This window comes from Stenella coeruleoalba, assembly GCF_951394435.1.
Source record: "Stenella coeruleoalba genome assembly, chromosome: 1".
In the NCBI taxonomy this organism is placed as follows: Eukaryota; Metazoa; Chordata; class Mammalia; order Artiodactyla; family Delphinidae; genus Stenella; species Stenella coeruleoalba.
Genome location: NC_137169.1, coordinates 146,556,625 through 146,583,275, shown reverse-complemented (window position 1 = coordinate 146,583,275; position 26,651 = coordinate 146,556,625). Strand labels below are relative to the sequence as shown.

The 26,651-nt window shown below is 41.8% G+C and overlaps 1 protein-coding gene across 1 annotated transcript; it reads left to right on the top strand.

The window, feature by feature from the left end:
* The first annotated feature begins 19 nt into the window (after positions 1 to 19).
* On the top strand, positions 20 to 13,783 carry SDE2 (SDE2 telomere maintenance homolog). Its single transcript, XM_079942691.1, has 7 exons — positions 20 to 255; positions 6,051 to 6,168; positions 7,173 to 7,284; positions 7,621 to 7,790; positions 8,579 to 8,693; positions 10,629 to 11,133; positions 13,456 to 13,783. The coding sequence occupies exons 1-7, from the start codon at positions 136 to 138 to the stop codon at positions 13,675 to 13,677; spliced, it is 1,362 nt and encodes a 453-aa protein (XP_079798817.1). The 5' UTR covers positions 20 to 135; the 3' UTR covers positions 13,678 to 13,783.
* Positions 13,784 to 26,651: the final 12,868 nt, after the last annotated feature.

The following is a 26,651-nucleotide window of genomic DNA, read 5'->3' as shown; positions in this document are numbered from 1 at the left end:
CCAGGGGAGGAACGGGACGAGCGGAAGATGTGAGGGGCGGGGCGCTGGAGGGCGAGCTCAACGTCATCAAGATACGCCGAGCTGGTTGTGGCGCTTAGCGCTTCTGGGAGTCTTGAGATTCGGCGAGTGGGTGAAATGGCGGAGCCTGTGGCTGTGGTGTGGCTTCGGGGCCCCAGCTTCGGGTGCAAGGCGGTGTGGTGTACCTCGGCCACGCGCTCAGTACGCGATTTTATCCACCGACACTGCCAAGATCAGGTGAGGTTTGTGGTTCCTGGAAGGAATGGGAAAGCAGGACAGGGGCAGAATTAGGTGCGGTGAGGGTCTGTCGGGGTCACGTCTATTCTTTGGGGTTCTCAGTTTTTGAGGCTGAGGGTTAGGGTTTTAAGGTGCTTCAAACTGATGCTGAGGCCTGCCTTTGCTTTTGTTTTGTGGTGGTTCTGTCTCACAGAAGGGAGAAAAACCCCTCCGCTCACGGGCGTTTAGTCCGGCCCTCAGTCTGGACTAACAGAATACACTTTGGTATTCTCTTCATCCGTAAATGAGGCAGTTGAACCAGATGATTTTTAAGGCTCATTTCCTTACTTTCGCTCTGTGCTTATGTGACGTGGATTTTTTGTCCACTGATAACACAGCCCTCTTAGCTCCAACCTAGAGAAGTATGTCATATCCAAACCCAGGCCAAAGGATGGTTGGGAAGGAAATGGATTTATCTGGTCACTGGTCGGGGCCAAGCACTTACATAGGTCATGTCGAGGGCATGATTCTTAGGGCCTGTCATGTAGATGTTTTCACTAATCATTGTGATGCTCTGATTTGCCCAGGCATATTTTTGAAAACCTGTCATTGACTTCTAAAGTTACATGTGTGGTTTACTTAATTATCAAGTAAGCAAGCTTTTACCAACTATAAGATACTAAACCTATTCAGTTATTTAAAGAATATGCTGGTCTCAATGAATCTAATTTTAATTTTGACATTTGATCTCCTATTAACACGTTAACACTGCAGTCTAAACCAAATCTTTACTTGGATTGGTTCCGTGAAGAAGCAATGTCTGTTTGCAAATAATGTGGTTTTTCAGTTTCCCCATATTTATTCCCAGACTTCAGTCCAGTTTAAAAACTGTCAGATATGTTTTTACCATCTGAATGGGGAAATATTTTCCAAAATAGTTGGATTTTAGTATCTCTGAAAATAACTTTTATCTGATGACCAGTTTTCAAACTTACTGACAGTTGATCCAAAGTGAGACCAGAAAAAAATAAGATCTTAATTATGAGGAGTCTTGGAAAAAATAATTTAAAATAAGCAAGAAATATAAACGAATGGATTCATTCATATACTTAAGACACATGGCCATAACAAGTATGAACAAAACTTACAAAAGGGCATTTAATGAGATCCTGGAACGAATAAAAATAGCTCAAGTTCATGCTTATGCCTTTTAAAACAGAACTATTCTGACACATGATAAAGTTAGTGTTAGCTCTCCCTGAGAAAGTAAAAATCAGCCTGGCTCTTCATCAGACTGGGATAATACACAGATAAAGCTAGCTGCAAAGTTGATAGGAAACAGTGTTTCTCCCAAGGACATGGTACAGTGATGAAATGTCATAATGACTTCCTTGAAAGTCTGCTTCTTTTTTAGTCTTTGTGAAACCTTACCTCAAAAATCATAGACTATAAGAATAAACTGCTGTTGGAAGTTATATCAGTAAGAAGCATCCCACTCTTACCTTGAGAATCTAAGTCCCTTTGACGTAGAGAAGCACTCTTGATTTCCCAGGTGCAGAGCTTCAGATTAGGGGTTTCTGGACACAACATTCCACATTTATCTTAACTTTGTAGTTTCCGAGGAAAGAGGAGCCTGGATCTCCTTCACAGTCTAGACCTGATGTTGACCCTTACACACACAGCCCTGCTTTATTGTGAGCCTCTCAAAACATTGTTTCATTTAAATTTTACCTAAATTCCATCCACCCCAAATCCTATAATAACTATATCTTTTTATTTGTTGGTGAGACACCTCATGATTCCTCTTGTGTGCAGTCCCTCTCTTGTTGTAGTGAGTCAAGAAATTTGAGTTGTTGAACTGTATGTTGTCTCTGGTGGCCTTTGGCTGATTGGCCTAAGACACACGTAATACTTTCTGCTTGAAATGCTCTGTCATGGTTAAAAACAGTTAAATTGATTGTAAATTTTCTTTGTTATTTTTTTCTACTAGTGATTATTAACTGACAAGAATCTTAGCAAGTAGAAAATGCCATTTTGTTAATCAGTTGTCTCGTTAAATAAGCAGTTCTGTTTGGAAATGAAGTATGATGCATGATGTATAATCTTTCAGCCTTCATGTTAAAGTCTTTTAAAGTTATTTAGGATTTTAGAAATACCATACCCATTGGATATATAAGATATTAAAAGAAACTAAAGTAGCTTTTAATTTATAAACATTAAACATATAGGAGGTATATTATATGTCTCATTTAATTTTTACAACTCTTTAAAGTGGACAGTATTTTATAGGCAAGAATAGTCTTTCATGTTAATCACATCATTGCATATAGCCTGAGCCCCCTTGCTCCTCTCTCCTGGTATCATATTTGCCTGGGAAAACTCCAGTCAGTTTAAATCCAACTCTCCACCTGTTTTACCTGGCATCTGGGCAGTGACTGTGGTAGGGGAACTAATCACGCAAACAAGTCTCACTACAAATTCATAAACACCAAACTTAGTGGTGCTTGGCATTTCTACTGTATTTCTCTAACCCAGAGCATGCTTCCACTGGGTTGCAGGACTGCTGAGAATATTGATCTAAGTAGTCCTTGGGCAGCTGGACAGAACCCAGGATCTCAACACATCTTTAATAGCTTTGCTCATTTTCCCTAGAGTGTCATCCAAATATTATTTGTGTATACCATGATGTGAAAAGCGTTGAGAGGCACTGCTCAGTTCATCACTCTTTCACTCTCCTAGATTACTTTTTCACATCTCTCTTTAAATCTCCAAGACTTCTTCCATCCCAAGGACCATACTTTGTACTCAAGCAGTAAGGAGAGAATTTCTGCATCATCACACCAGTGCCTCTGGTAGGTACCTGCTGTATATTCAGCCTTCTTGTCTGTTACTGTGGATGCACTGTCATTATTTTACAAATAATTTGCAATTATCTTCTACTTTGTACAGTAACCCCTCCCCCTCACCTACTGAAAGACTTATTTGGGCATTAGTTCTTTCTCCCCTGTATTTTCCAGTGTTTTCCCTTTTTACAGCATCATTCCTACCAGTGCGCAAACGTGAGCCCACATCCATTCTAGCTATCACCTTATTTTCTCTGATTTTCTTTATAAAAAAATATTCTTGAACATAAAACTTTTCTCCTTTAGAACCCACTCTAGTTAGGCTTTTTTGTTCCCATCACTCCAACAGAACAGCTCTTTGTCATACTGGTCAGTATCTTCTATGTTGCCATATCCAGTGATCAGTTTGCAGTTTTCATCTTGCTTTGTCTGTCAGTGCCAGTTTGCACAATTGACCATTCCCCGCCGGAGTACACTTTTCTCACTTGTCCAGATATCACTCTCAGTTCTCGTCCACCTCACTGGCCTCTCCTTTCCAGTCTTTTACAGTTTCCTCCTCATCACCCTGAACTCTAATCTTGGAGGGGCCCGTCCCTCATCCCAGTGATTTCATCCATACTCATGGCTTTAACTACCGTCAGTATGCCAACAACTTTCAAATGTAAATCCCCAGTGCAGACCTCTCCCCCACACTCCAGACTTGTATAGCCACCAGTCTACTTGGCATCTGCATCTGGCTGTGCAATAAACATCTCAAAGTAAAATATCTGAGATGAGACTAATTTTCTCCCTCAAACTTCCTTTTCCCTCTTAATGAATGACAACTCCATTTTCCCATTTATCAAACCGGATTTTTGCAATAATCTCTAATTCCTCTATTGATCTCACTCCCTTCACCGAGAGCATTAGCAAATCCTGTTGCCTTTACCTTCAGAGTATCCTCAGAATCTCACATTTCTCATCATCTCTGCCACTGCTGCCCTGGTACAAATAGCCTTCATTTCTTACCTGGATTATCGCAATAGCTTCTCAATGATCTCTCTGCTTCTATAGTCTTACTTTCAGTTTAACAGCTAGAGTGATACTTTAAGAGCATGACTCAGATCTCACTTTGTTCAAAACTCTACAATAGTTTTATTCAGAGTAACATCCAGAGTCCTTACAATGGTTTTGAAGGCCTTATCACTCCCCTTTTGTGTACTTCATTCTAGCCTCATTGGCTGTGTTGTCATTCCTTGAATAAGTTCATTCCTGTTGCGTTTGCTCTTGTCTCTGTCTGGAATACTGTTCCCCCAGGTAGTCACATGGCTCATTCTCTCACGTTCTTTAATTCTCCGCTCAAATGTCACTTGATCAGAGAGGCTTTCCTTGACTATATATATTAAATAGATTACCACCACACCCATCCACATATCTTATCCCCTTTACCCTGCATATCACCACTTGACATGATATATAATTTGTTCATTATTTGTCTTCCCCCTCTAGAATGTTAGCTTCATGAGACAGGATCTGTATTCACTGTAGTATTCATGGTAGTATTCCAACACTTGAAAAGTACCTGGCAAATAGTAGGTACTTAATATTTGCTGAATGAATGAATGGGTCCCATTGAAATAGCTGTATGATGTGGTTCAGAATGAATGTTCATACTTTCCACTTCAGGAAGATGACGGCAATGCATTTTTCCTTTCTATTCCTATTTAGATCTCTCTTTTCTTCATGTTGCAGAGTTAATTGTCAGCCTCCTAAGTTCCATATAACTTTGGAGAATACTCCTCTCTTGTCTAATTTTATGGCATTAGAAACTTGTTTAGAAAGACTTACAGTTTTTATATTTTCCTTTCATCAGTTGATCTGAGAATTTTTTTGAAATACATAGAGTGGGTTTGGGGGAGTGTACTTGGGCTTCTGCAGTGATTGGCTGGAACTCAGGGGGATGCTGGCAGAAGAGATGAGGCACCAACTGCCAGCTGGTCCTAAAGCTGTTAAAGCTTATATAGGTAGTATATTAAAAATCAGGGCTTCCCTGGTGGCGCGGTGGTTGAGAGTCCGCCTGCCGATGCAGGGGACGTGGGTTCGTGCCCCGGTCTGGAAAGATCCCACATGCCGCGGAGCGGCTGGGCCCGTGAGCCATGGCCGCTGAGCCTGCGTGTCCGGAGCCTGTGCTCCGCAATGGGAGAGGCCACAACAGTGAGAGGCCCGTGTACCACAAAAAAAAAAAACATACTTTTGTCTCCTCCTCTCCTCTCTTCTTATCCCTATCTACACTTTTCAAGACGTCACTTTTAAACTTGGGGCCACTCAGTGTTCAACTTGATACTACCTGTTTTAAAAAGTCAGAGGAAGTGGGACCTTCAGAGTTACTAGATCTGAGCACTGAATATTCTACCTTGACCCCTATTTCCTATTAGAGAAGGAGAAAGAGCAGGTTTTTTGTTCCTGTTTTTTTTTTTTTTTTTTAACATTTATTTATTTGTTTGGCTGTGCCTGTCTTAGTTGCGGCACGTGGGATCTTCATTGCTGCATGCAGGCTCTTGCAGCATTCGGGATCTTTTTTTAAGTTGCAACGTGCAGTATCTTTAGTTGTGGCATGCGAACTCTTAGTTGTGGCGTGTGGGATCTAGTTCCCTAACCAGAGATCGAACTTGGGCCCCCTGCACTGGGAGTGTGGAATCTTAGCCACTGGGCCACCAGGGAAGTCCTGAGAGCAGTTTTAATTTTCACCCAAAAGGCAGAAAGTTCTTTTATATATCATGATTAAGTATTAGGAAGAAATTGTACCTAGAATACATCATACAAAATGAGGTTTTTCTTTTAGTAGTTTCCATTTTTGCAATTCAACAAATATTAATTGAACACATACTGTCTCCTTATAACTGGAGTAATAAAAAGATAAGCTAGGTCCCTTTCTGCAAGAAACTTGTATTGTCTCATAAACAGCATTGAAAGAACCCCCAAACTTGTCTCTAGGATATTCCAGTGGAATGCTACTTTGTGAAATGCAATGGATTACTCGTTAACACCAGTGACACAGTGCAGCATGGAGCTGTTTATAGTTTGGAACCCAGACTTCGTGGTGGAAAAGGAGGTAGGACATGAATGTTGATGGCTTAGTTGTAACACATCTGCGTTCTGTAGCCATATGTATTAAATTAACAAACTCCTTGGTGTCTGTAATGTACCAGCCTCGATTTGCCTTGTGAAATCCTTTGTTTGCTTATCTAATTTTGCATATTTTCTCTTTTATTCTTTTTGAGGTAGATACTGTATGATAAAATTCCCACCTTCTCCAGCTGGATCACTCTTAGGCACCCTAGGCTCTCAAACTCTAGGGAGGATTAGATGAAGAGGGATGATTGTTATTTTGTCCAGTTTGCAGACGAGTGTCAAAACAATCAAATCTCCTTGTGCTTTTCTCAAGATTTTTGCCTAGTTATTGTAGTTCCAAGGGAGGTCTAAAGTCACTTTATGAAATACAACCATTTACAGATTGAGGTAGATTAAGGTCCTGGTTGTAGTAACTCATCTTAGAAGAGAAAAAAGAAACTAAAAGAGCAAAAACTGAATATGAACAGTTCTTTGTATTTCTCCTGATGCACTAACATGTAATCCTTAGGCTTTCTCAAAATCTGTGGTGATTCGGTTTGGTTTTCAAAGAGCTAACATTTCAGATTATAATCATCCTGCTGTTCGAAATTGTGTCAATAAGAATGAAGCTTGTCGTATCAGCCAGTGACAGCTTAAAATTGCCTCCTTGCAAAATCTCACCATATAATTTTTAAAATTCTTAATCTTGGAATCTTGGGATTTCTGGCACTAGGTAAAGCCCTCTAAAATAGCCCAGTGGTGTGGGTATTGATACAATATTGCAGGAGTATAAGAGGAAGTGTAAAAAGCATGAGATTGGACCAAGTTTGTCAGTACTCTTACCTTTGCCACCTGGGTTAGAATCTTGATGTACATTTCCTTTAAAACTGAAAAGAAAGTAGAGATCACCTGTAGTCTTCTGATATAATACTATTTTCACAAATTTGGCTTTTGTCCATCCTTGAACACTTTTTTAACCTGCTTTCTCCAAACATATTTGCTCAGGTTTTGGCTCTATGCTCCGAGCACTTGGTGCTCAGATTGAGAAGACAACCAATCGAGAAGCTTGCCGGGATCTCAGTGGAAGGAGACTGCGAGATGTCAATCACGAAAAAGCGTAAGATGCCCACCTGTTTTTATTTTTTTTTAAGAAACATACTTTTCTAGCATTAGTGATTGTACGCATGCCATGCATATCAGAAATGTAAACTTGAAATACTTATGCTCTAATTTGTTGTTATCAGATTTAACTTTTTCTGTAATTTAATAATTATCTTTGGGTTTTAGTCAAGTCCATAACAGTATGCTAAGTAGTAAGCATGGCACACCTTTCTGAGGGAATATCACAGTATGAACAAGAGTGCATTAATTTGTCTGGGTGGGGTGTTTAATGTATAAAAACACACGTGTATAATATGGCCATTCAGTTACATCTCTTCTCTCCCATCCCCAGAATGGCTGAATGGGTAAAACAACAAGCCGAGCGAGAAGCTGAAAAGGAGCAAAAGCGCTTGGAACGACTGCAGCGGAAGCTTGCAGAACCCAGGCACTGCTTCACCAGCCCCGACTACCAGCAGCAGTGCCATGAGATGGCCGAGCGTCTGGAGGATTCCGTCCTCCGAGGTGAGAATGAGGATTCCTTAGTGCCATCAGCAGGCATCCCTGAAGCCAGCTGTTCCACACAGAGGGCAGTTCTTAAGCCTTTTTGGGTTACAGACTTCTGAGAAACTGATGAAGCTGTGGAATTTCTCCCCTCAGTAATGAATACAGTATATCTTATACAACCCAGGGAAAAAACCCATACACTCTCACAACATTTGACATACTTGACCCCTGAACTCTGTGGGCTCATGGGCCCCAGGTAAGAATACTTTTTGTACTTCATGGGAATAAGCTAAGTCTTCAGGAGGTGCCTAGACCCCAACATTTTGCTTCCAGTTTTAGGTCCCTTTTTTAAAACACGGTTTTTAATGAGAATGATTTTCATTAACTTTTATGTTTTTAGCATCCAAAGCATTATGCTAGGGCTATTGTGCATTCAATTGAATAAGAAGGAGTCTTTTCCATCAAAAGGGTTATGGCATAACAGGGGAAAGACAGTTGTATGCAAATAACAAGGACAAAGGGATGAATCATTAGGTTTGAGGAGAGATAGGTATGAATCTGTCAGCCTCAAAATTACAAATTGGACATGGTGCTTTAAAAATCCGGTTCAAGAGCCAGAATGCTTATCTTAAATCTGTATAAATTTGAGATTAGTCTCCTTTTAACTGGATTAAATTTTGGTATGTTAAGAAATTTAAATCTAGAGCTTTAGATTGCAGCTGTTTTTGCAATTCAGATTATTTATAAATTCTTTAATTGAACTTAGTCCTGATAGTAGAAACTGAGTTGTTAAAATGTCTGGTTAGGTATGCAGGCTGCCTCCAGCAAGATGGTATCGGCAGAAGTTGGTGAGAGTCGGAAACGGCCTAACAAATCAAAAACAGACAGAGCAGCCAGTGCAGAGAAAAGGAAATGCTTTTGGTAAGTGTGTTCATTTTCATTTCAAATAGATCTTTGAGAACTGAAGGAAAAAAAAATGTTTTTCCTTCTATTTATCCCTCTGGAATATCTTGTTCTGAAACTTACCTACTATATTTTTTTCTTGTCTACCTGGAATAAACATACTTTTAAGTAAAGTCTGATGGAAGCTCAGAAATTTTCCAGAGTGCTTTAGTTCAGGTTTCAGTGATTCTCACATTGTATACATTAGTAATGGTTTCTGCCATAAGTGCCATTCATAGAATCTAAAGGATAATTCTTTTCCTTACAGTGGAAAATCACATAAAAATAGCTTTATACTTGAATTACTGTTAGGTAATTAACTAAGTTAACTTTCAGAAATTCCAGGTGGAAGCCATGGCTTTACTTTCCAGGTGGTTCTGTTTTCTCTGTGGTTTTTCATCGTCATCACTGAGGTCTTTGGTCACTTTGCCAGACCTCTCTTCACCACTTTTGTACCTGCAGGTGAAAAGCACAACAGTACTTTTTCTTATCCATTCTTCTTACAGTTCTCCCACCCTTCCCAGTTGGTCCTCTGGTTACCAGCTCAGTTCCCTTGGGCCGAGTTCTAGAATATGATAAGTGCAAATGGATCTTGGTTTCCTTGTTGGCCTCCCCTTTGGGGATAGAAAGATAATTATTAACTAAACACCATGTAACTCTGTGAGTCCAGCATAGAATTTTTTGTGTTCTTTCTGAAATGTGAATTAAATGTTCCTGAGAGAAAAGATAGTAGTATTTCCTGTGGGTTTCTTTTTTTTAAGCCAGGTTTATTGTGGATATAGATATACCATATCTATATATGGTAAAATTCACCCTTTTTTTTTTTTTTTTTTTTTTTTTGCGGTACACGGGCCTCTCACTGTTGTGGCCTCTCCCGTTGCGGAGCACAGGCTCCGGATGCGCAGGCTTAGCGGCTGTGGCTCACGGGCCCAGCTGCTCCGCGGCATGTGGGATCTTCCCGGACCGGGGCACAAACCTGTGTCCCCTGCATCGGCAGGCGGACTCTCAACCACTGCGCCACCAGGGAAGCCCAAAATTCACCCTTTTTGAACAGTTCTACAAGTTTTGAAAATTTTATAATATACATCATGTAACCATCACCAAAATCAAGCTATGGAATATTTTTATCACCCTAAGAAGTTCCCACGTGTCCCTTTGCAGTTAATTTTCTTCCCCCACCTCCATTCCTGGCAACCGCTGATCACTGGTGTGATGTTTGTTCATATGGTTTTGTCTTTTCCAGAATGTCATTATGTCTGCTGCTTTCACTTACAATAATGCTTTCGAGATCCACAGATGGTATTATATTGTATCAGTAGTTCGTTCCTTTCTATTGCCAAGTATTGTTGCCTGGTATGTCTGTACCACAATTTGTTTATCAACCATTCTCTAGCTGTTAGAGGTTTGGGTAGTTTCCAGTCTTGGGCAATTATGAATAAAACAGGATTTTCTTTCTTTTTTTTTGGCCGTGCCATGTGGCATGCGGGATCTTAGTTCCTTGACCAAGGATTGAACCTGTGCCCCCTGCAGTGGAAACTCGGAGTCCTAACCACTGGACTGCCAGGGAATTCCCAGGATTTTCTTTTAATTGTTTATTATTTTATCTGATTTCCAACAGTTAAAATTCATACAGTATTGGGGAAAAAAGTTTTAAGCAAAACCAGTTTGTTTTAAGAGAGTCACAGCTTTTAAAAAGAGATCCTGTTGGATCTTTGGCATGTTGCTTCCAGTCTCACTGAAGTTTTTTTTCCTTTTATACCTCTGGAGTATCTTGTTCTGAAACTCACCTACTCTCCATCTCAAGCTAGCCGATACCTTTATTCAGAGTCTGTTTCCTGGACAAACTGCAACTCTTTTTTTTTTTTTTAAGTAGAAGCTGTAAATGGTGTTAAACCTTTTTGTTGCTTCTAATAGGTTGGGCATGGAAGGACTAGAGACTGCAGAAGGGTCTGGCTCTGAGAGCTCCGATGATGACAGTGCAGAAGCACCTAGTACTTCAAGAATGAGCTTTCACGTTCCCCAAAATGGCAGTGATGTTGTTGAGATGGCAGCCGAATTTCCTAGTAGCTCTCAGCAGGCAAGAGTATTGAGTGCAGACTCTAGATCACGAGAAAAACTACAGACCCCTGTGACGGACTCTGGGAATGGTATTTCAGAAGACTTGTATGCTGAGCTGGGAGAGGCATCTACCCAGGAGTACATGGAAAGGAAGATGGCTTTAGAAACAGAGAAAACCCAGGAGAAAAATGAGGCAGAGAGTAAAGAACCCTTAGAAAAGGAAGCAGCTGGAGTTGGACTGAACAAGGAGCAGGAGACCAAAGAAATGACTGATGGGGAAAGAGGTGCCAAGGGAGCCCCTGGAGGAGACAGGAAAAACATACCTGTTGCCAAGCTGGAGGAAAGCCAGTCAGGAAACACAGTAAGTAAATTTGGGGGGGTGATGTCTGAAGCCAAATCAGTTTAATCTCTGTAGTAAGTCGTTAAAATGAAAAGATGTGCTTTTTCCCATCAGCTGCTTAGTGGAAAAGCTTGTTTAATAATCAGAAGTACAGATGATGGTGAAGCTTGCCATGTCCCCCCCAAAAATCCTTAGTTTTTTTTTGTGGTACGTGGGCCTCTCACCGTTGTGGCCTCTCCTGTTGCGGAGCACAGGCTCCGGACGCGCAGGCTCAGCGGCCATGGCTCACGGGCCCAGCCGCTCCACGGCATGTGGGATCTTCCCGGACCGGGGCACGGACCCGTGTCCCCTGTATCGGCAGGTGGACTCTGAACCACTGCACCACCAGGGAAGCCCAGTTTTTGTTTTTTTTAAAGCTCTGGAATTGGTATTATTTTGCCACTAGGTGGTGTCCTTGGTTCCATATTTCATCAATTCTAAGATGCACGTTTTTCACGTTTTAATACCTCTGAATTTGAATATATATCATGTTATAGTTTAATTGGTATTGTTATTCTTTCTTAATAACACATGAACTAATAAGGCATATTATGATAGATGGCATTTTTAGCTTTGATAAAATGTGCTTATTTTCCTATCACTAAATTTCTAGTTACTTAGTTTTTCTTTCTCGTGTGAGTTACTGTTTGAACACAGTTGTCAGTTGGATGTGAAGATCTTTCCTGTAGAAGACGAGCAGCTCCTTTTTAATTTATCATTAAATCTTAAGCCCCACACTCAACCTTTTTAAAATTTATTTTCATTGTGCATGCTTTTCCTTAAATAGTTATTTGCCGCCTTTAGTGGACTTACTTCCAGGAAAAATCTTTAACGTTTACTCTTCAGTCTAATGATTTGCTTTTTAGGATAGATGAAACCTGAACTACTTGGCTTCTTTGGTAAACACAAAGCTTATCATTATTTATTTAACCAGCAGCTTCCCTACTGGTGCTGGTTAAATAAGCAAAAATGCACATATTGCCCTTTCTAGGGAAGATAGTGAAATTTTTTATGCTAAGGGCTTTAAATTGACCCTTACACCATCTCTGGAGTTACAAGCATGTAGCTTTTATGTTACTCATATATGCTAGGAGTTTATCTTAACCAAAGTCTTGGAAAAATGAAGAAAGGAAAATAGAATAAAACCTGATTTGACTTTCAATCTTTGAGCTTTTAACTGTGGAAATTTTGTTCTTGATGTAGTTGTAGCTGTTGTATTCATAATAATCATGTACAACCATGTGTGATTCTCCAAAGACACATAAGTGGTGGTTTAGGATTTGGCCATATATAAAGAAGCCAAGATTCACTCCAGAAATCTTAACAAAATGGACTTTTTAAAAAAAAAAAGAATAAAGATCACCTAGAAAGATAGTTTGTCCCTAGAGCTCTTCAATATTTTTAAAAAACAACTTACTGTGAGAGAAAATTACTGACCTTCGAATATGTTTTTTTAAAAAAAACCCTAGGGCTTCCCTGGTGGCGCAGTGGTTGAGAGTCCGCCTGCTGATGCAGGGGACACGGGTTCGTGCCCCGGTACGGGAAGATACCACGTGCCGCGGAGTGGCTGGGCCCGTGAGCCATGGCTGCTGGGCCTGCGCGTCCGGAGCCTGTGCTCCGCAACGGGAGAGGCTACAACAGTGAGAGGCCCACATGCCGCAAAAAAAAAAAAAAAAAAAAACCTAGGTGGTGAACGTTTTCATTCTTTGAAGAGCACCCGTCATTAGAAGTATTTAATTAAAAAAAAAAAGTATTTACTTTTGTCTTAAAGTCTATAAAGGTACTTGGTGGATAGAACAGTTGCAAGTCTTTTGAACAGCATTTAAATTTGTCAAGTTATATAAGTGAGAACTTTGATAATCACAGTTATTTGATTAAAATAGAAAGCTTAGGATTATGGGGTTAGTAGATTCACAGGCATAGGAATCTCATTAAAATGAGGCTTTATAGGGTGCTGCTCTTTTCTCTGGTCATAGTATGGGGGTAGGTGAGGTACATTTTGCTGTTTGAATTTTTACTGGAAAAATCAAAAAAGAAAAGTAATATTAAGAATCTGTTCAAGAATTCTATAACTTGTTACTCTTCTGAATACTTGTTTCTAAGTATATAGATAGAAAATTAATATTTATTAATTATATGTATTGACAATGTGTAGAGAATAGCTTGATTATTAAAATTCAGTAGTGAGATATGGCGTATTAAATGAAGATTTCTTGTAAAACAGAAAGTCGATGACAATTGAAGGAAGTTTTATTCAGAGGAATGGACCTATTTAAAATTTTTCTTTCTTTTTCTTCTTCTCAGGATATTGGTCAGGAAACTGTAGATTTACTGGCGTTCAGCTCTGTTGCGGAAGTGGAGTTGCTGGGTTTGGAGAAGCTCAAGTGTGAACTCACGGCCCGGGGACTGAAGTGTGGGGGCACTCTCCAGGAGCGGGCGGCGAGGCTCTTCTCTGTCAGAGGACTGGCAAAGGAGCGGATAGATCCAGCTTTATTTGCCAAGCCTTCGAAAGGGAAGAAGAAGTGAATTTCATCGGAGCTGATTTCCTGTTTCTTTATAGGCTAGCGCTTACAACCTGTATAATGTTGACTCTTGGACATTATTCTTGTTGCTATTAAAGGTGACTTTTTAATAACCAAATTCTAACTATCCTCTTTTTCTTTATTAGATTTATAGAATTAATTTGTGAAACCCTCTGGGCCTGAAGTTTTTTTTGTGGGAAGGTTTCTTATAACTTATTTCTTTAATAAATATAGGGCTATTCAGAGTTTGGGTTTCATCTTCTGTTGTTTAGGTAAATTATAATTTCAAAGAATTTATCCATTTGACCCCAGTTGTCAGATTTGTGGACATAAAGTTATTCATAATAGTCTTTTCTATCCTTTTAACATCTTGTAGGAGCTGTGGTGGTAACTTCTTTTTCATTCTGGTACTGATAATTTCTGTTTTCTCCTTGATCAGTCTACCTAGGAGTTTATTGTATTGTTCTGTTTTCAGAGCCAACTTTTGCCTTTGTTGATTTTTAATTGTTTTTAATTTCATTGATTTTTGCTCTTTGTCATTTCCTTTCTTCTACTTAGTTTGGGTTTACTTTGCTCTTTTTTCTTTATCTTCTTAAGGTAAGTCCTAAGTCATTGATTTTAGACTTTTTTTTCTAGTATAAATATTTAAAGCTGTTAGTTTTTCTTTAAGCACTGTTTTAGCTGCATCTCAAAAATTTTAATATGTTGTATTTTCATTTTCACTCAGTTCCAAGTATTTTCTAGCTTCCTTGTAAATTCTTTTTTTTTTTTTTTTTTTGCGGTACATGGGCCTCTCACTATTGTGGCCGCTCCTGTGGCGGAGCACAGGCTCCGGACGTGCAGGCTCAGTGGCCATGGCTCACGGGCCTAGCCGCTCTGCGGCATGTGGGATCCTCCCGGACCAGGGCACAAACCCGTGTCCCCTGCATCGGCAGGTGGACTCTCAACCACTGCGCCACCAGGGAAGCCCCCTTGTGAATTCTTTGACCCATGGATTACCTAGAAGTATGTTGTCTAATTAGCAAATGTTAAACTTTCAGTTTATTTAAACTAAAAAAAAAAGTTCACCCATTTCTCCCACCCTGTACCCCCCTGCCTCTGACACTACCCATCAGTTCTCTGTATCTATCAGCTTGAGGGGTTTTTTTAATTAAAAAAAAGTTTTTTTTAATTCCACGTTTAAGAGAGGTCATACAGTATTTGTCTTTATCTGACTTATTTCACTGAGCATAGTGCCCTCAAGTTCCATTCATGTTGTTGCAAATGGCAAGATTTACTTCTTTGTTACAGCTGAATAATATTCCATTGTATATATTTACCACATCTTCATTCATCTGTCATCCATTGATGGACACTTAGGTTGTTTTCGTATCTTGGCTATTATAAATAATGCTGCAGTGAATATGGGGGTGCGTATAGATTTTCAAGTTAATGTGTTCATTTTCCTCAGATAAATACCTAGAAGTGGAATTGCTATATTGTATAGTAGTTCTAGTTTTATTTATTTATTTATTTATTTTGCGGTATGTGGGCCTCTCACTGTTGTGGGCTCTCCCGTTGCGGAGCACAGGCTCCGGATGCGCAGGCTCACTGGCCATGGCTCACAGGCCCAGCCGCTCCGCGGCATGTGGGATCTTCCCGGATCGGGGCACTAACCCGCGTCCCCTGCATCGGCAGGCGGACTCTCAACCACTGCGCCACCAGGGAAGCCAAAGCCTCAGGAGGGTTCCCTTCTCTCCACGTCCCTGCCAACACTTGTTACTTCTAGTCTTTTTGATAACAGCCATTCTAATAGGTATGAGGTGATATCTCACTCTGGTTTTGATTTGTATTTCCCTGATCATTAATGATGTAGAGCAGCTTTTCATGTACCTGTTTGCCATCTGTATGTCTTCTTTGGAAAAAAGTATTCAGATCTTCTGCCCATTTTTATTATCAGATTGTTTTTTTGCTGTTGAGTTATATGAGTTCTTTATATATTTTGGATATTAGCGCCTTATCAGATACATGATTAGCAAATATTTTCTCCCGTTCAGTAGACTGCCTTTTCATTTTGTTGATGGTTTCCTTTGCTATGCAGAAGCTTTTTAGTTTGATATATTTCCATTTGTTTATTTTTGCTTTTGTTGCTTATACTTTTGGTGTCAGATTGAAATAAATCATTGCCAAGACCTGTGTCAAGGAGCTTACCGCTATGTTTTCTTCTAGGAGTTTTATGGTTTCAGGTCTTAAGTTCAAGTCTTTAATCCATTTGAGTTAATTTTTATGGATGGCGTAACATAGAACAAATGTTTGTTTTTTCTCCTAAATATTTTATTGTTACTGGTTTCTGCTTTTAATTCCACTGTGGTCAGAAAATAGCCTGTTTATGATTTCAGTCCTTTTAATTTTTTTGTGTGTGTGTGTGTGTTGTGTGTGTGTGTGTGTGTGTGTTTGCAGTATGCGGGCCTCTCACTGTTGTGGCCTCTCCCGCTGCAGAGCACAGGCTCCAGACGCGCAGGCTCAGCGGCCATGGCTCACGGGCCCAGCCGCTCTGCGGCATGTGGGATCTTCCCGGACCAGGGCACGAACCCGTGTCTCCTGCATCGGCAGGCGGACTCTCAACCACTGCGCCACCAGGGAAGCCCTCAATCCTTTTAATTTTATTGAGACTTGTATTATGACACAGTGTATGGTCTGTCTAGATGAATGTTCCACGTAAACTTGAAAAAGCAGCCTTAGAATCCTTGTCTGCTTGTTCTGACACTTGGATCATCTCAGGCTCAGTCTTTGTTGATTTTCTTGAAAATGGATCTCATTTTCCTGATTGTTCACATGTCAAGTAGTTTTAGGTTGTATCTTGGATATGGTGAATGATTTTACAGAGATTCTGGATCCTGTTATATGCCTTCAAGAGTATAGCTCTTTGTTTCCTATTAGGCATTTAACTTGGCTGGACTCAAACCCTAAACTCTTTTTTCTAGGTGGGCAGCACCTCATATCTCAGTTGCTGCTTAGAGTCTGCCCTGTGCCTGTGTGGTTCGGGGGCAGGGTTAAAGTAGACAGAATTTTTGGCTTACCTTCTCTGGCTCTGCCTTGCAGGACCTCCTCCCTCACTTTCCTGCAGCTGTGATTTCCCTGAATTCTTATCAACAATACTCTGCAATTTTTCCATCAGAGTTCTAGCTGCCTGGCAAGGTATAGAGTAGGGACTAAAAACTGTAAAAGTGGGAGACTTCCGCAGTGCTATTCTTTTCTTTGAAGTGTGAACTCTGCCTGCTTCTGGTCATTCTCCAGTGTATTCAGTTAGTTGTTTTTTGTATTTTGTCCAGAGTTTATACCTATTAACAACAGGAGGGTTGGTCCAAAAGAAGCTGCTCAGCCATATTAGGAGCAGAACCTCTAGTACTGCATTACAGATGTGTGTGTATCTATATCTTTCTAAACTGAATTGCAAGAGTCCATATATTTTGAGTTATGAAGGGATGATTTTACGTGGTGAAATTGTTCATACACACGTATTAATGGTTCCTAACAACTCAGTAGGGTTGTCTCTAAAACTACAAGTAAAATTATGGGCACAATTTTGTGTGTAAGTGCTTTTATTCTGGAGAAAATGAAGCATTTTAGTGTAGTGATGGAGAACTTGGATTTGGAGATATTTCCAGTCCTAGCTCATACACTTAACAAGCTATGTGACTTTGGAAAAATTATTTAACCTCTCTGGGAATCAGTCTGTTCAGCTGTAAAAGGAATAATTGTAGGGTTGTGAAGATTACATAAGGCATAAATGTAATGGGCTAAACTCTGCACAGCATTTATTAGATGTGCTTAGCTATTGATTTTGTCTGATTTTTCAAACGGTGTTCCTGTAAAGGAGAAAGCCACTGCCAAAATTCCCTTCATGGTATTACCAGGGGCTCTCTGTTTATATAGAAGTATGGTTATTACACAGAAAACAGGTGTTCAATGAAATGCCTTGGGCAAAACTGGACAGTAAATAGTTACCTAAGGAATCAAAAAGAAGTGCATTTTTTTCTTTATTATCTTCTTTCAGGAATATTTTGGACATTACCTTGTTTCATGATGATAGAAACAACCTTACGGAGACACTGCTCTGTTTTTCCTGGTTTCCCTTAATTGCTATTTTTTTTTACCGTATCTTCACTCCACTCCCTTCCCTTCCCTTTGTAATGTCTCAGTTTTTATTTAGGCCCAAATTAATGTTCCAGTATCATACTACATAGTCTGGCCAGTTCTTTGTTATTTTTGTTTTTGTTTTTGTTTTTGTGGTACGCGGGCCTCTCACTGTTGTGGCCTCTCCCGTTGCGGAGCACAGGCTCCGGACGCGCAGGCTCAGCGGCCATGGCTCACGGGCCCAGCCGCTCCGCGGCATGTGGGATCTTCCCGGATCGGGGCATGAAACCATGTCCCCTGCATCGGCAGGCGGACTCTCAACCACTGCGCCACCAGGGAAGCCTCAGTTCTTTAATTATTACTATTTTTTTTTGTCTTCTGCTGGTATTCTTAATTTCTTTCTTTTTTTTCTTTAAATAAAGAGTATATGGGTGGTGCACTTTCTGAACCGTCACATTCCTGGCAGTGTTTTTCTGTTACCTTTGCATATGTGATACCGTGACTGGATATCAAATCCTTAGCTTACGATCTTCTCCTTTAAAAACAATAGATATTTGCTTTTGTTTTCTGGGATAGAGTATTGGCAGAAGAGAAGCTTTCTGTCTGATTTTGAGTTTCTTTTGTATTGTGTACAATGTGAATTTTTCTCGTAGATAGATACCTCTATATCTTTATCCTTTAGATTTTAAAATGTCACCATGTTATTTCTAGGTATGGTCTCTTCCTTAATATTTCTTAGTGTTGGGTAACCTTTTTGAGGTCTGAAGACTAGCCTTTTAATTTTAGACCATTATTCTCCTATTATTTGATTCTTGCCTTCATTCTCTGCTCTGTTTCCATGGAACCTGATATTTCGCCACATCCAATCTGCTGTTTACCACTCCTCCTGTATTTGTCAACAATTAGGTTTTTCCCTTAGAGAATCTTTCTCACTCTCAGATTAGTCCCTCTTCATGCTTACTTGCTTCTGTTTTCAGATGTGTTCTCTTGAAACTCGGTATGCACGTGCTTTAGGGTCTTCTATGTTTACTGTTTCTCTTTCATAAGGGCACCTTTCCTCTAATCCCTCAAATTGATTTCTTTACAATTTTTCGATTTTTTAGTATATCTGCATGTGCATGCATTTAGGTCTGCTAGGATGGGATTAGATATACAAGAATTCATTGGGGGCTGGGGCTGGGGGCTGGTGCCAGAGAAGGTAGGGAGAGGCTTTAGATCTAGGTTTGACACCCATGGAGGGAGAGGGAAGAAAGGAGATAGGAAGAATCTCGGACTACAGTTCCAAGAAAGATTCGGCCAGGCGGATGGAGACTCAAGCCAAAGTCGTCTGTTGGAATCCAGCATCTCGGTGAATGGGGCTGCCTTAGTACCCCGCCATGCTCATTGGCTAGAAAGAGTCCCCGGGAAGTGTAGGCTGGGGTGAACTTGGTGGATCCAGGGGGCAGCCGATGGGACCATCAGTCAATGATGCTCTCCACCAGGGCATCTGAAGGGTATTTATTCATGGTTGCCACAGTATGTTCTTCTGTTGCTTAGGATTATTTTTCTAGTTCAGGTAGTTGAAATCCATTTTCTTCAAATTATGTGGGTACCTGTGCAAATCTTAAAAAGCACACTCAAAGGGGGAAGGGGAGAGTTTAGATTTAGTGGAGGTTTACTTTGTCAGATTAGAGGTTCTTTCACGTGTGAGAGATTTGGGCAGCTGTGTCCAAAGAATTTTTCTGTTGTGGCAGCATGAAGTTGGCTGGGCCAGTGCCCCTTTCCCAAGTGGCATGGTTATGCCCTTCAGTTGCCAGCTCGAGCTGTGCCCTGCTTCACTGAGTGTGGAAGTGTGAGCAGCCCTCACCCTGCTCCCCAAAGAAAAATGACCTTGACTGGCAAAGTAAGAAGATCATAATTCTGAAATTGCCCCTTGTAGCATTAAAGACCGGAAGTAAGGAGGTTCACGGTGAACAGAGACTGACCATCTTGACCTTATTATATGTGGCTGTAGTTTGTCCAGCTCTCACTGGTCCACGGGTGGGGATGTTAATGAGCTTCTGCTGGGGTCCATTCCAATGGCTCACGCTTTTTTTTTTTTTTTTTGCAGTATGCGGGCCTCTCACTGTTGTGACCTCTCCCGTTGCGGAGCACAGGCTCCGGACGCACAGGCTCAGCAGCCATGGCTTACGGGCCCAGCCGCTCCGCAGCATGTGGGATCCTCCCGTACCGGGGCACGAACCCGTGTCCCCAGCATCGGCAGGCGGACTCCCAACCACTGCGCCACCAGGGAAGCCCTGGCTCACACTTCTATTTTTCCCGCTTTATTGAGAAATTGTTGACATACATCACTGTATAAGTTGTAGACATACAACATGATGATTTGATTTACATATATTGTTAAATGACTACCACAGTAGGTTCAACTAGCATCCATCTTCCCAAATACATACAATAAAAGGAAAAGAAAAAAGGAAAAAAAAATTCTTGTGATGGGAACTCTTAGGATTTACTTGTAACAACTTTCCTACATGCCAGGCAGCAGTGTTGGCTATAGTCCTGTCATACGTTACATCCCTAGTACTTAAAAGAAAATTTTTTAAAATTTTATTGGAATATAGTTGATTTACAATGTTGTATTACTTTCGGGTGTACAGCAAAGTGATTCAGTTATACGTATACATTTATTCATTCTTTTTTAGATTCTTATATAGGTTATCACAGCCTAGTACTTTTTAATCTTATAAATTTGTACCTTTTAACTATCTTCCTCCAGTTCCCCCTCTCCCACCCTCCATCTCTGGTAACCACAAGTCTGATCTCTCTCTCTCTCTCTCTCTCTCTCTTTTTATGAGCTTGATTTTTTTTCCTTATATATAAGTCAGATTGTGAATTTGTCTTCCTCTGACTCATTTCACTTACTTGCTCACACTTTGATTTGAAGGTAGCAGCCTTTCTCCTCAGTTTCTAGTACTAATACAGAGTTTTCTTGTTATATTCCTTTGGTCACTTAAGTGGGAGTTTGCAAGAAGGAGTTAAATGTATGTTCTCAGATTACCAACCTGAACCAGCCCCTGTTAGTGGGTTTTCTAAATTAAAAGTGCCTCCCAGAAAGTCCAATATTTTAATAGCAGGTATTAACAAGTCTAGGCTGGCTCTGATCAAAATCGGGAAGGTACCAGCTGTTAAACTTCATGACACTCCTTGTGCGTCTGATCTAGAACACGGGGAATCCAGGTGTCACTGTGTCACACAGGCCCTCTAAGCCATCTGTCTGTCGACTTGTTTCTGGGGAGAAGTCTGATTCAGGTAAGGAATCAGGACTAGTAAGGAAGAGAATGAGGAATTAGGAGTGTAGACAAATACTCAATGAAAATGGGCATTCAGTACGGAGAAGGCCCCCAGTGCTGGATACCTCAGTTTACCAACTAGATCACTTGCTGCACTTCGAGGTTTAGCAAAGGAATGACGATTAGTCTAGGAAGGCCTGTCATGTCTGCTTGTTGAAGTTCTTATCTTTCAAGACAGCTCACATTGCCTCCTCCAATGTGGGTCTCAGTGAAAGGAAACAGTGGGCTGATTTTAGAGTTAATTCTGCAGACCTCTAGTTTCCAAACATTAATTGTGCATGTCTATCAGTAAAACACTTGGGGGTGTGTACCCCAGATCATGTCACTTATCTATTTAGAGCCCCATCTGCCTCTGAATAAAAAGCCCAAGTGCTTGGGCTTCCCTGGTGGCGCAGTGATTGAGAATCTGCCTGCTAATGCAGGGAACATGGGTTCGAGCCCTGGTCTGGGAAGATCCCACATGCCGCGGAGCAACTAGGCCCGTGAGCCACAACTACTGAGCCTGCGCATCTGGAGCCTGTGCTCCGCAATGAGAGGCCGCGGTAGTGAGAGGCCCGTGCACCGCAATGAAGAGTGGCCCCAGCTTGTCACAACTAGAGAATGCCCTAGTGCAGAAATGAAGACCCAACGCAGCCAAAAATTAAAAAAAAAAAAAAAAAAAAAAAGCCAAGCATTTGAAGCCCTTAAAAAAAAAAAAAAGCCCAAGTGCTTGCTTACAATCCCTGGCAACCCCTTTACAGTCTATGCCCTCACCCCTCTCTGACCTCATCTCCTCCCTGCCTCACTCCACCTCAGCCGAGGCGGCCTCCTTGCTGCTGTTTGGACAAACCCAACACCAAAGACACTCTGCTTCCAGAGCTTTGCACCAACTTCCCTCTGCCCAGAACATTCTATCTCCAGATATCCTCACTTCTCTAATTTAAAAAGGCAGCTACCCCTCCCCCACACACATCTGTACCTTTCCTGCGTATTCTTTTTTGTACCACCAATTTCATACTATTTATTTTACTTGTTTATTAAATGTCCCTCTCCCCCCTCCCCGCATAGGGATAAGCTCCATCAGGGCAGAAATATTTGTCTGTTTTCTAGTACCTGGTACATAGAAGCTGCTCAAAAAATGTGAACGAATGAATGTACTACTGCCCTAATATGATGTATTTTATAAAAACAATAAGCATAGAATTCCGAATATATTCATCATCCATCATATGGCGTATCCCACGGAGTGCCTTTGAAACCTTTGCTTGTCAACATAGGTGCCTTTGAAGGTCGTTGTGGAAAATGACTGGAACTTAATATTTTATCAAAATAAAATCTGACAGCAATCTCAAGTTGGGCAGGAAGGGCAACCCTACAGAAAGGGATTCTGTTGCTCACCACCTGCCAAGTGACAAAACTGCCAATTTCTGGAGGAAGAAAAGACTTTTCTTGTTGCCAGTAGAGGGTGCTGGGCACCAACAAATGTGAACAGGAGCAGGGCAGGGTGGGAGCCTGCTCCGAGGTGAGGTGACAGACAGAGGGTCAGGGGCAGCTGGCCTGGATTTGACCAGGCTCTATCCATTCTGATTCTTAGATTCCCGTATTGCATTTCAGCTTCCACTCTACCAGGTGTTAATAACTCATTTACAGGCTTGCTGAATATCCCAGAGCTACTTCTCAACAAACAACTCTTTCCTAATCATTTGCTGTTGTTTCTGCCAGAGGAATTGGAGTATCCTTGTGTAACAATTGCTTTATTTTTGTGTTATAAAACAAATTAGGGGAGGCGGGTACAGCTGTATTTTGTACACCTCTGACATATTTATTTCTGCCCGGTGTCCTCAGGTCACTTTAGTGGGAACTGTGTGCACTGATGCTCCAGCTTGTACTGCTGCCCCTCACTGCCCTCCCTCCAGCCGGCAGAAGAGGCCTCTGACCAGAGCTAGCTTCCTGTCCCGAAACGCAGAGACACAAGGAAATATACCGTCTTCTCTTCCTTCTCTCTCATCTCTGCAGAAAGGCTGTTGGAAGGTTCAACCACAGATTTTTTTCTTTAAATTATTTTTGTTGTTGTTGCATTGGGTCTTCCTTGCTGCACACGGGCTTTCTCTAGTTGCAGCGAGCGGGGGCTACTCTTTGTTGCGATGCGCAGGCTTCTCATTGCAGTGGCTTCTCTTGTTGTGGAGCATGGGCTCCAGGCACGTGGGCTTCAGTAGTTGTGGCACGTGGGCTCAGTAGTTGTGGTGCATGGGCTTAGTTGCTCCGCGGCACGTGGGATCTTCCCGGACCAGGGCTCGAACCTGTGTCCCCTTCATTGGCAGGCAAATTCCTAACCACTGCACCACCAGGGAAGCCCTTGACCACAGATTGAGTGAGAGGGGACTGCAGGAGAGGGGCAGAAGGGAGAAATCAGGCTGGGGGTGGGGAGGACAAAATCCCAGCTTCTGCCCTGGAAAATCAGAGATAAGTGGCTGCTTTGTTTAAAGGCAATCCCCCAAGTCACCCTATGTGAGTGTCGAGGTAGATGGGGTTCCTCAGAGATGCTTCTTCCTCTCCTCTGTTCACTTGGCGGAATTAGGGAGGCTCCTGGAACTGCCTGGAAGTCTTGACTGGTCACAGCCTGGCATGGGGAGGGAAACCCATCTGCCAGGCTCCTGGGGAGCTGGCAGGTCTGTCCCCTTCTCTATGGAGCTGCCACAGAATCCCAGGGTGTTCAGGGTGCCGTGATTCTGCGGGTGTGGCTCCTCAGAGGCTGTAATATAGCCCCAGGCTCCAATTTTGTCTTCATCTAAATAGCCTTAGTGTGTGAATTGACTGATGTTACCACAAGCAAATTACCAGGCTTTTGACTTAGAAAATGATTTTATTTGAATAAAGTATTATCTCTTTGTATATTGGAGTTCTATATAAGATTCAATTTATAAAAACAGGGTTTATTGATAAAGCAATTTTGAAAGCTTCGAGACATTAATTCTTTATATTGTTATTTTGGAAACATGATTTTTGGAAAAATGGATAATCCAGAACAAAGAGGGAAAAAAGAATGAAAACTGACCTTGAGATTTAAGAATGAAATATTGTAACAGTTATAATGTTAAAAGAGGCCAGATTTAAAAATTGCGTGTATAAATTACAAAATCATTGTGTAAAAACAGAGCACATCTAGGAAAAAATGACTGGAAAGAAATACAGGTTGGGACTTCCCTGGTGGTCCAACAGTTAAGACTCCACCCTCTCAATGCAGGGGGCCTGGGTTCGATCACTGGTCAGAGAACTAGAACCCACATGCCACAACTAGAGATCCCGCATGCTGCAACTAAAGATCTCGCATGCCAAAACTAAAGATCCTCCACACCACAACAAAGATCCTGCATGCCGCAGCTAAGACCCGGTGCAGCCAAATAAATAAAAATAAAATAAATAAATATATACAAAAAAAAGAAATACGGGTTAATGTTTACCAAAATTATCACTGGGGGATGTGAAAATGGATTACTCCCCCTTCTTTCTAATCTCATATATTCCCTAAATATTCTATGACCTATGATCAGGTTACTTTTTTTTTTTTTGGCAACTACTAATCTGTTCTTTGTATCTACAAGTCATTGTTTTATTTTGTTTTCAATTCCCTATATGTGGGAGATCATACAGTATTTGTCTTTCTCTGTCTGACTTATTTCACTTAGCATAATGCCCTCATTGTCCATCCATGTTGTCAAAAATGGCAGGATTTCCTTCTTTTTATGGCTGTATAATATTCCATCATGTATATATGGGTATATGTATATAATTTTTATTTATCTATTTTTGGCTGTGTTGGGTCTTCGTTGCGATGCGCAGCCTTTTCATTGCGGTGGCTTGTCCTGTTGTGGAGCACAGGCTGTAGGCATGCGGGCTTCAGTAGTTGCGGCACGTGGGCTCAGTAGTTGCGGCTCCCGTGCTCTAGAGCGCGGGTTCAGTGGTTGCGGCGCATGGGCTTAGTTGCTCTGCAGCATGTGTGATCTTTCCGGAGCAGGGCTCGAATCCATGTCCCCTGCATTGGCAGGAGGATTCTTAACCACTGCGCCACCAGGGAAGTCCCATGTATATAATTTTTATAACAATGAAACATGTTATGGCTCCTTTGCTGGAACGTCACTTTGGTTCATTTCAATTTTATTTTAACAAATACTCATTGAGCACCTGCCCTGTTCTCTACTCTCCCCCGCCCTGGGGATGCCTTTCTCACAGAGCTCAAATCCAGCAGCCAAAGTAGGTGTCTAGAACGTGGTTATAGTAGTTTTTTATCAATACATAGAAGGTGCAATAATGAAGCGTATTCACAGGCGACACAGCACGAAGAAGGAGGACTCATTCCATCTGGTGGAGTGAGGTCAGGTCACTGGGGAGGCGACTGGGGGCCTGGGTTTTAAAAGATCTTCCATCCCAGACAAAAAATGGGTATATAATGACGGCGTTCTTACTAAGAAGTAGCACGGGCATGCCACACAATGACTCATAAAATCCTTCCCTGTCCAGCCGTAGTGACAAAGGCTGGCTGAGGTGGGGAAACTTAGCTGCTGTTCTTTGCTCCCATAACCTCCAGCAGACCCTCCCAGGCCTTGCCAAAGAAAGAGACAATCTGAGTTGAAAACACTGTTCAAATACTTTCATTTGCTCCTCACCGCAACCCTTCAAACGATATTGTTTACTTGTTTTACAGACGGGAAACTAACGCTTACAAATAGGAAATGCCCAGCCCCAGGGCACACAGCTTTGAGGATGCCGAGCTGTCTCCAGGATTCAACGAGATCATTTCCCTAAAGCAGCCGTCTCGGTGCCTCGTGTTTTCTAGTGTTGGGACTGCACGTGCTCCCCTCTGCTGTCAGACAAAAGCCGGGAGTCAGGAGGATGCTGAGCTCCTGAAGCAGACCCCACTGGAACACGACCCTATGGACGGGGATCTGATGCAGTGTCCTGCGTGCTGAGACAGGCCGGGTTTGGAGACTGTAAATGGCCTTATGTGTGGGTTTTAAAATCTTGTTGGAAAAAAGATACAACGTTTTTTTTTTTGTTTTCTTTTTTGCGGTACGCGGGCTTCTCACTGTTGTGGCCTCTCCCGTTGCGGAGCACAGGCTCCGGATGCGCAGGCTCAGCAGCCATGGCTCACGGGGCCAGCCGCTCCGTGGCATGTGGGATCTTCCCGGACCGGGGCACGAACCCGTATCCCCTGCATCGGCAGGCGGACTCCCAACCACTGCACCACCAGGGGAGCCCAGATACATCGTTTTTTAATACAACAATGTTAAAGACAATTCTGAAAATGAAAACATGAAATCCTACGCTAGCACAACTTACTTGGGAATGCTTTCTTGTTACTGCATTTCGTATTCTGTTACTGTCATTTGTTGTTAGGTCACAGACATACTGACCTCTCCCTCCCCTTCTCCCCAGTCCAGTCCGTGGCCAAGTCCGGAATGACCCGGACGGCACATCTGCCCGCTTTTCTCACCCCCATGGCCACTGCCTAGTCAGGCCTCCACCCCTCTGACAGGCTGCCCTCAGCACTTTAGTC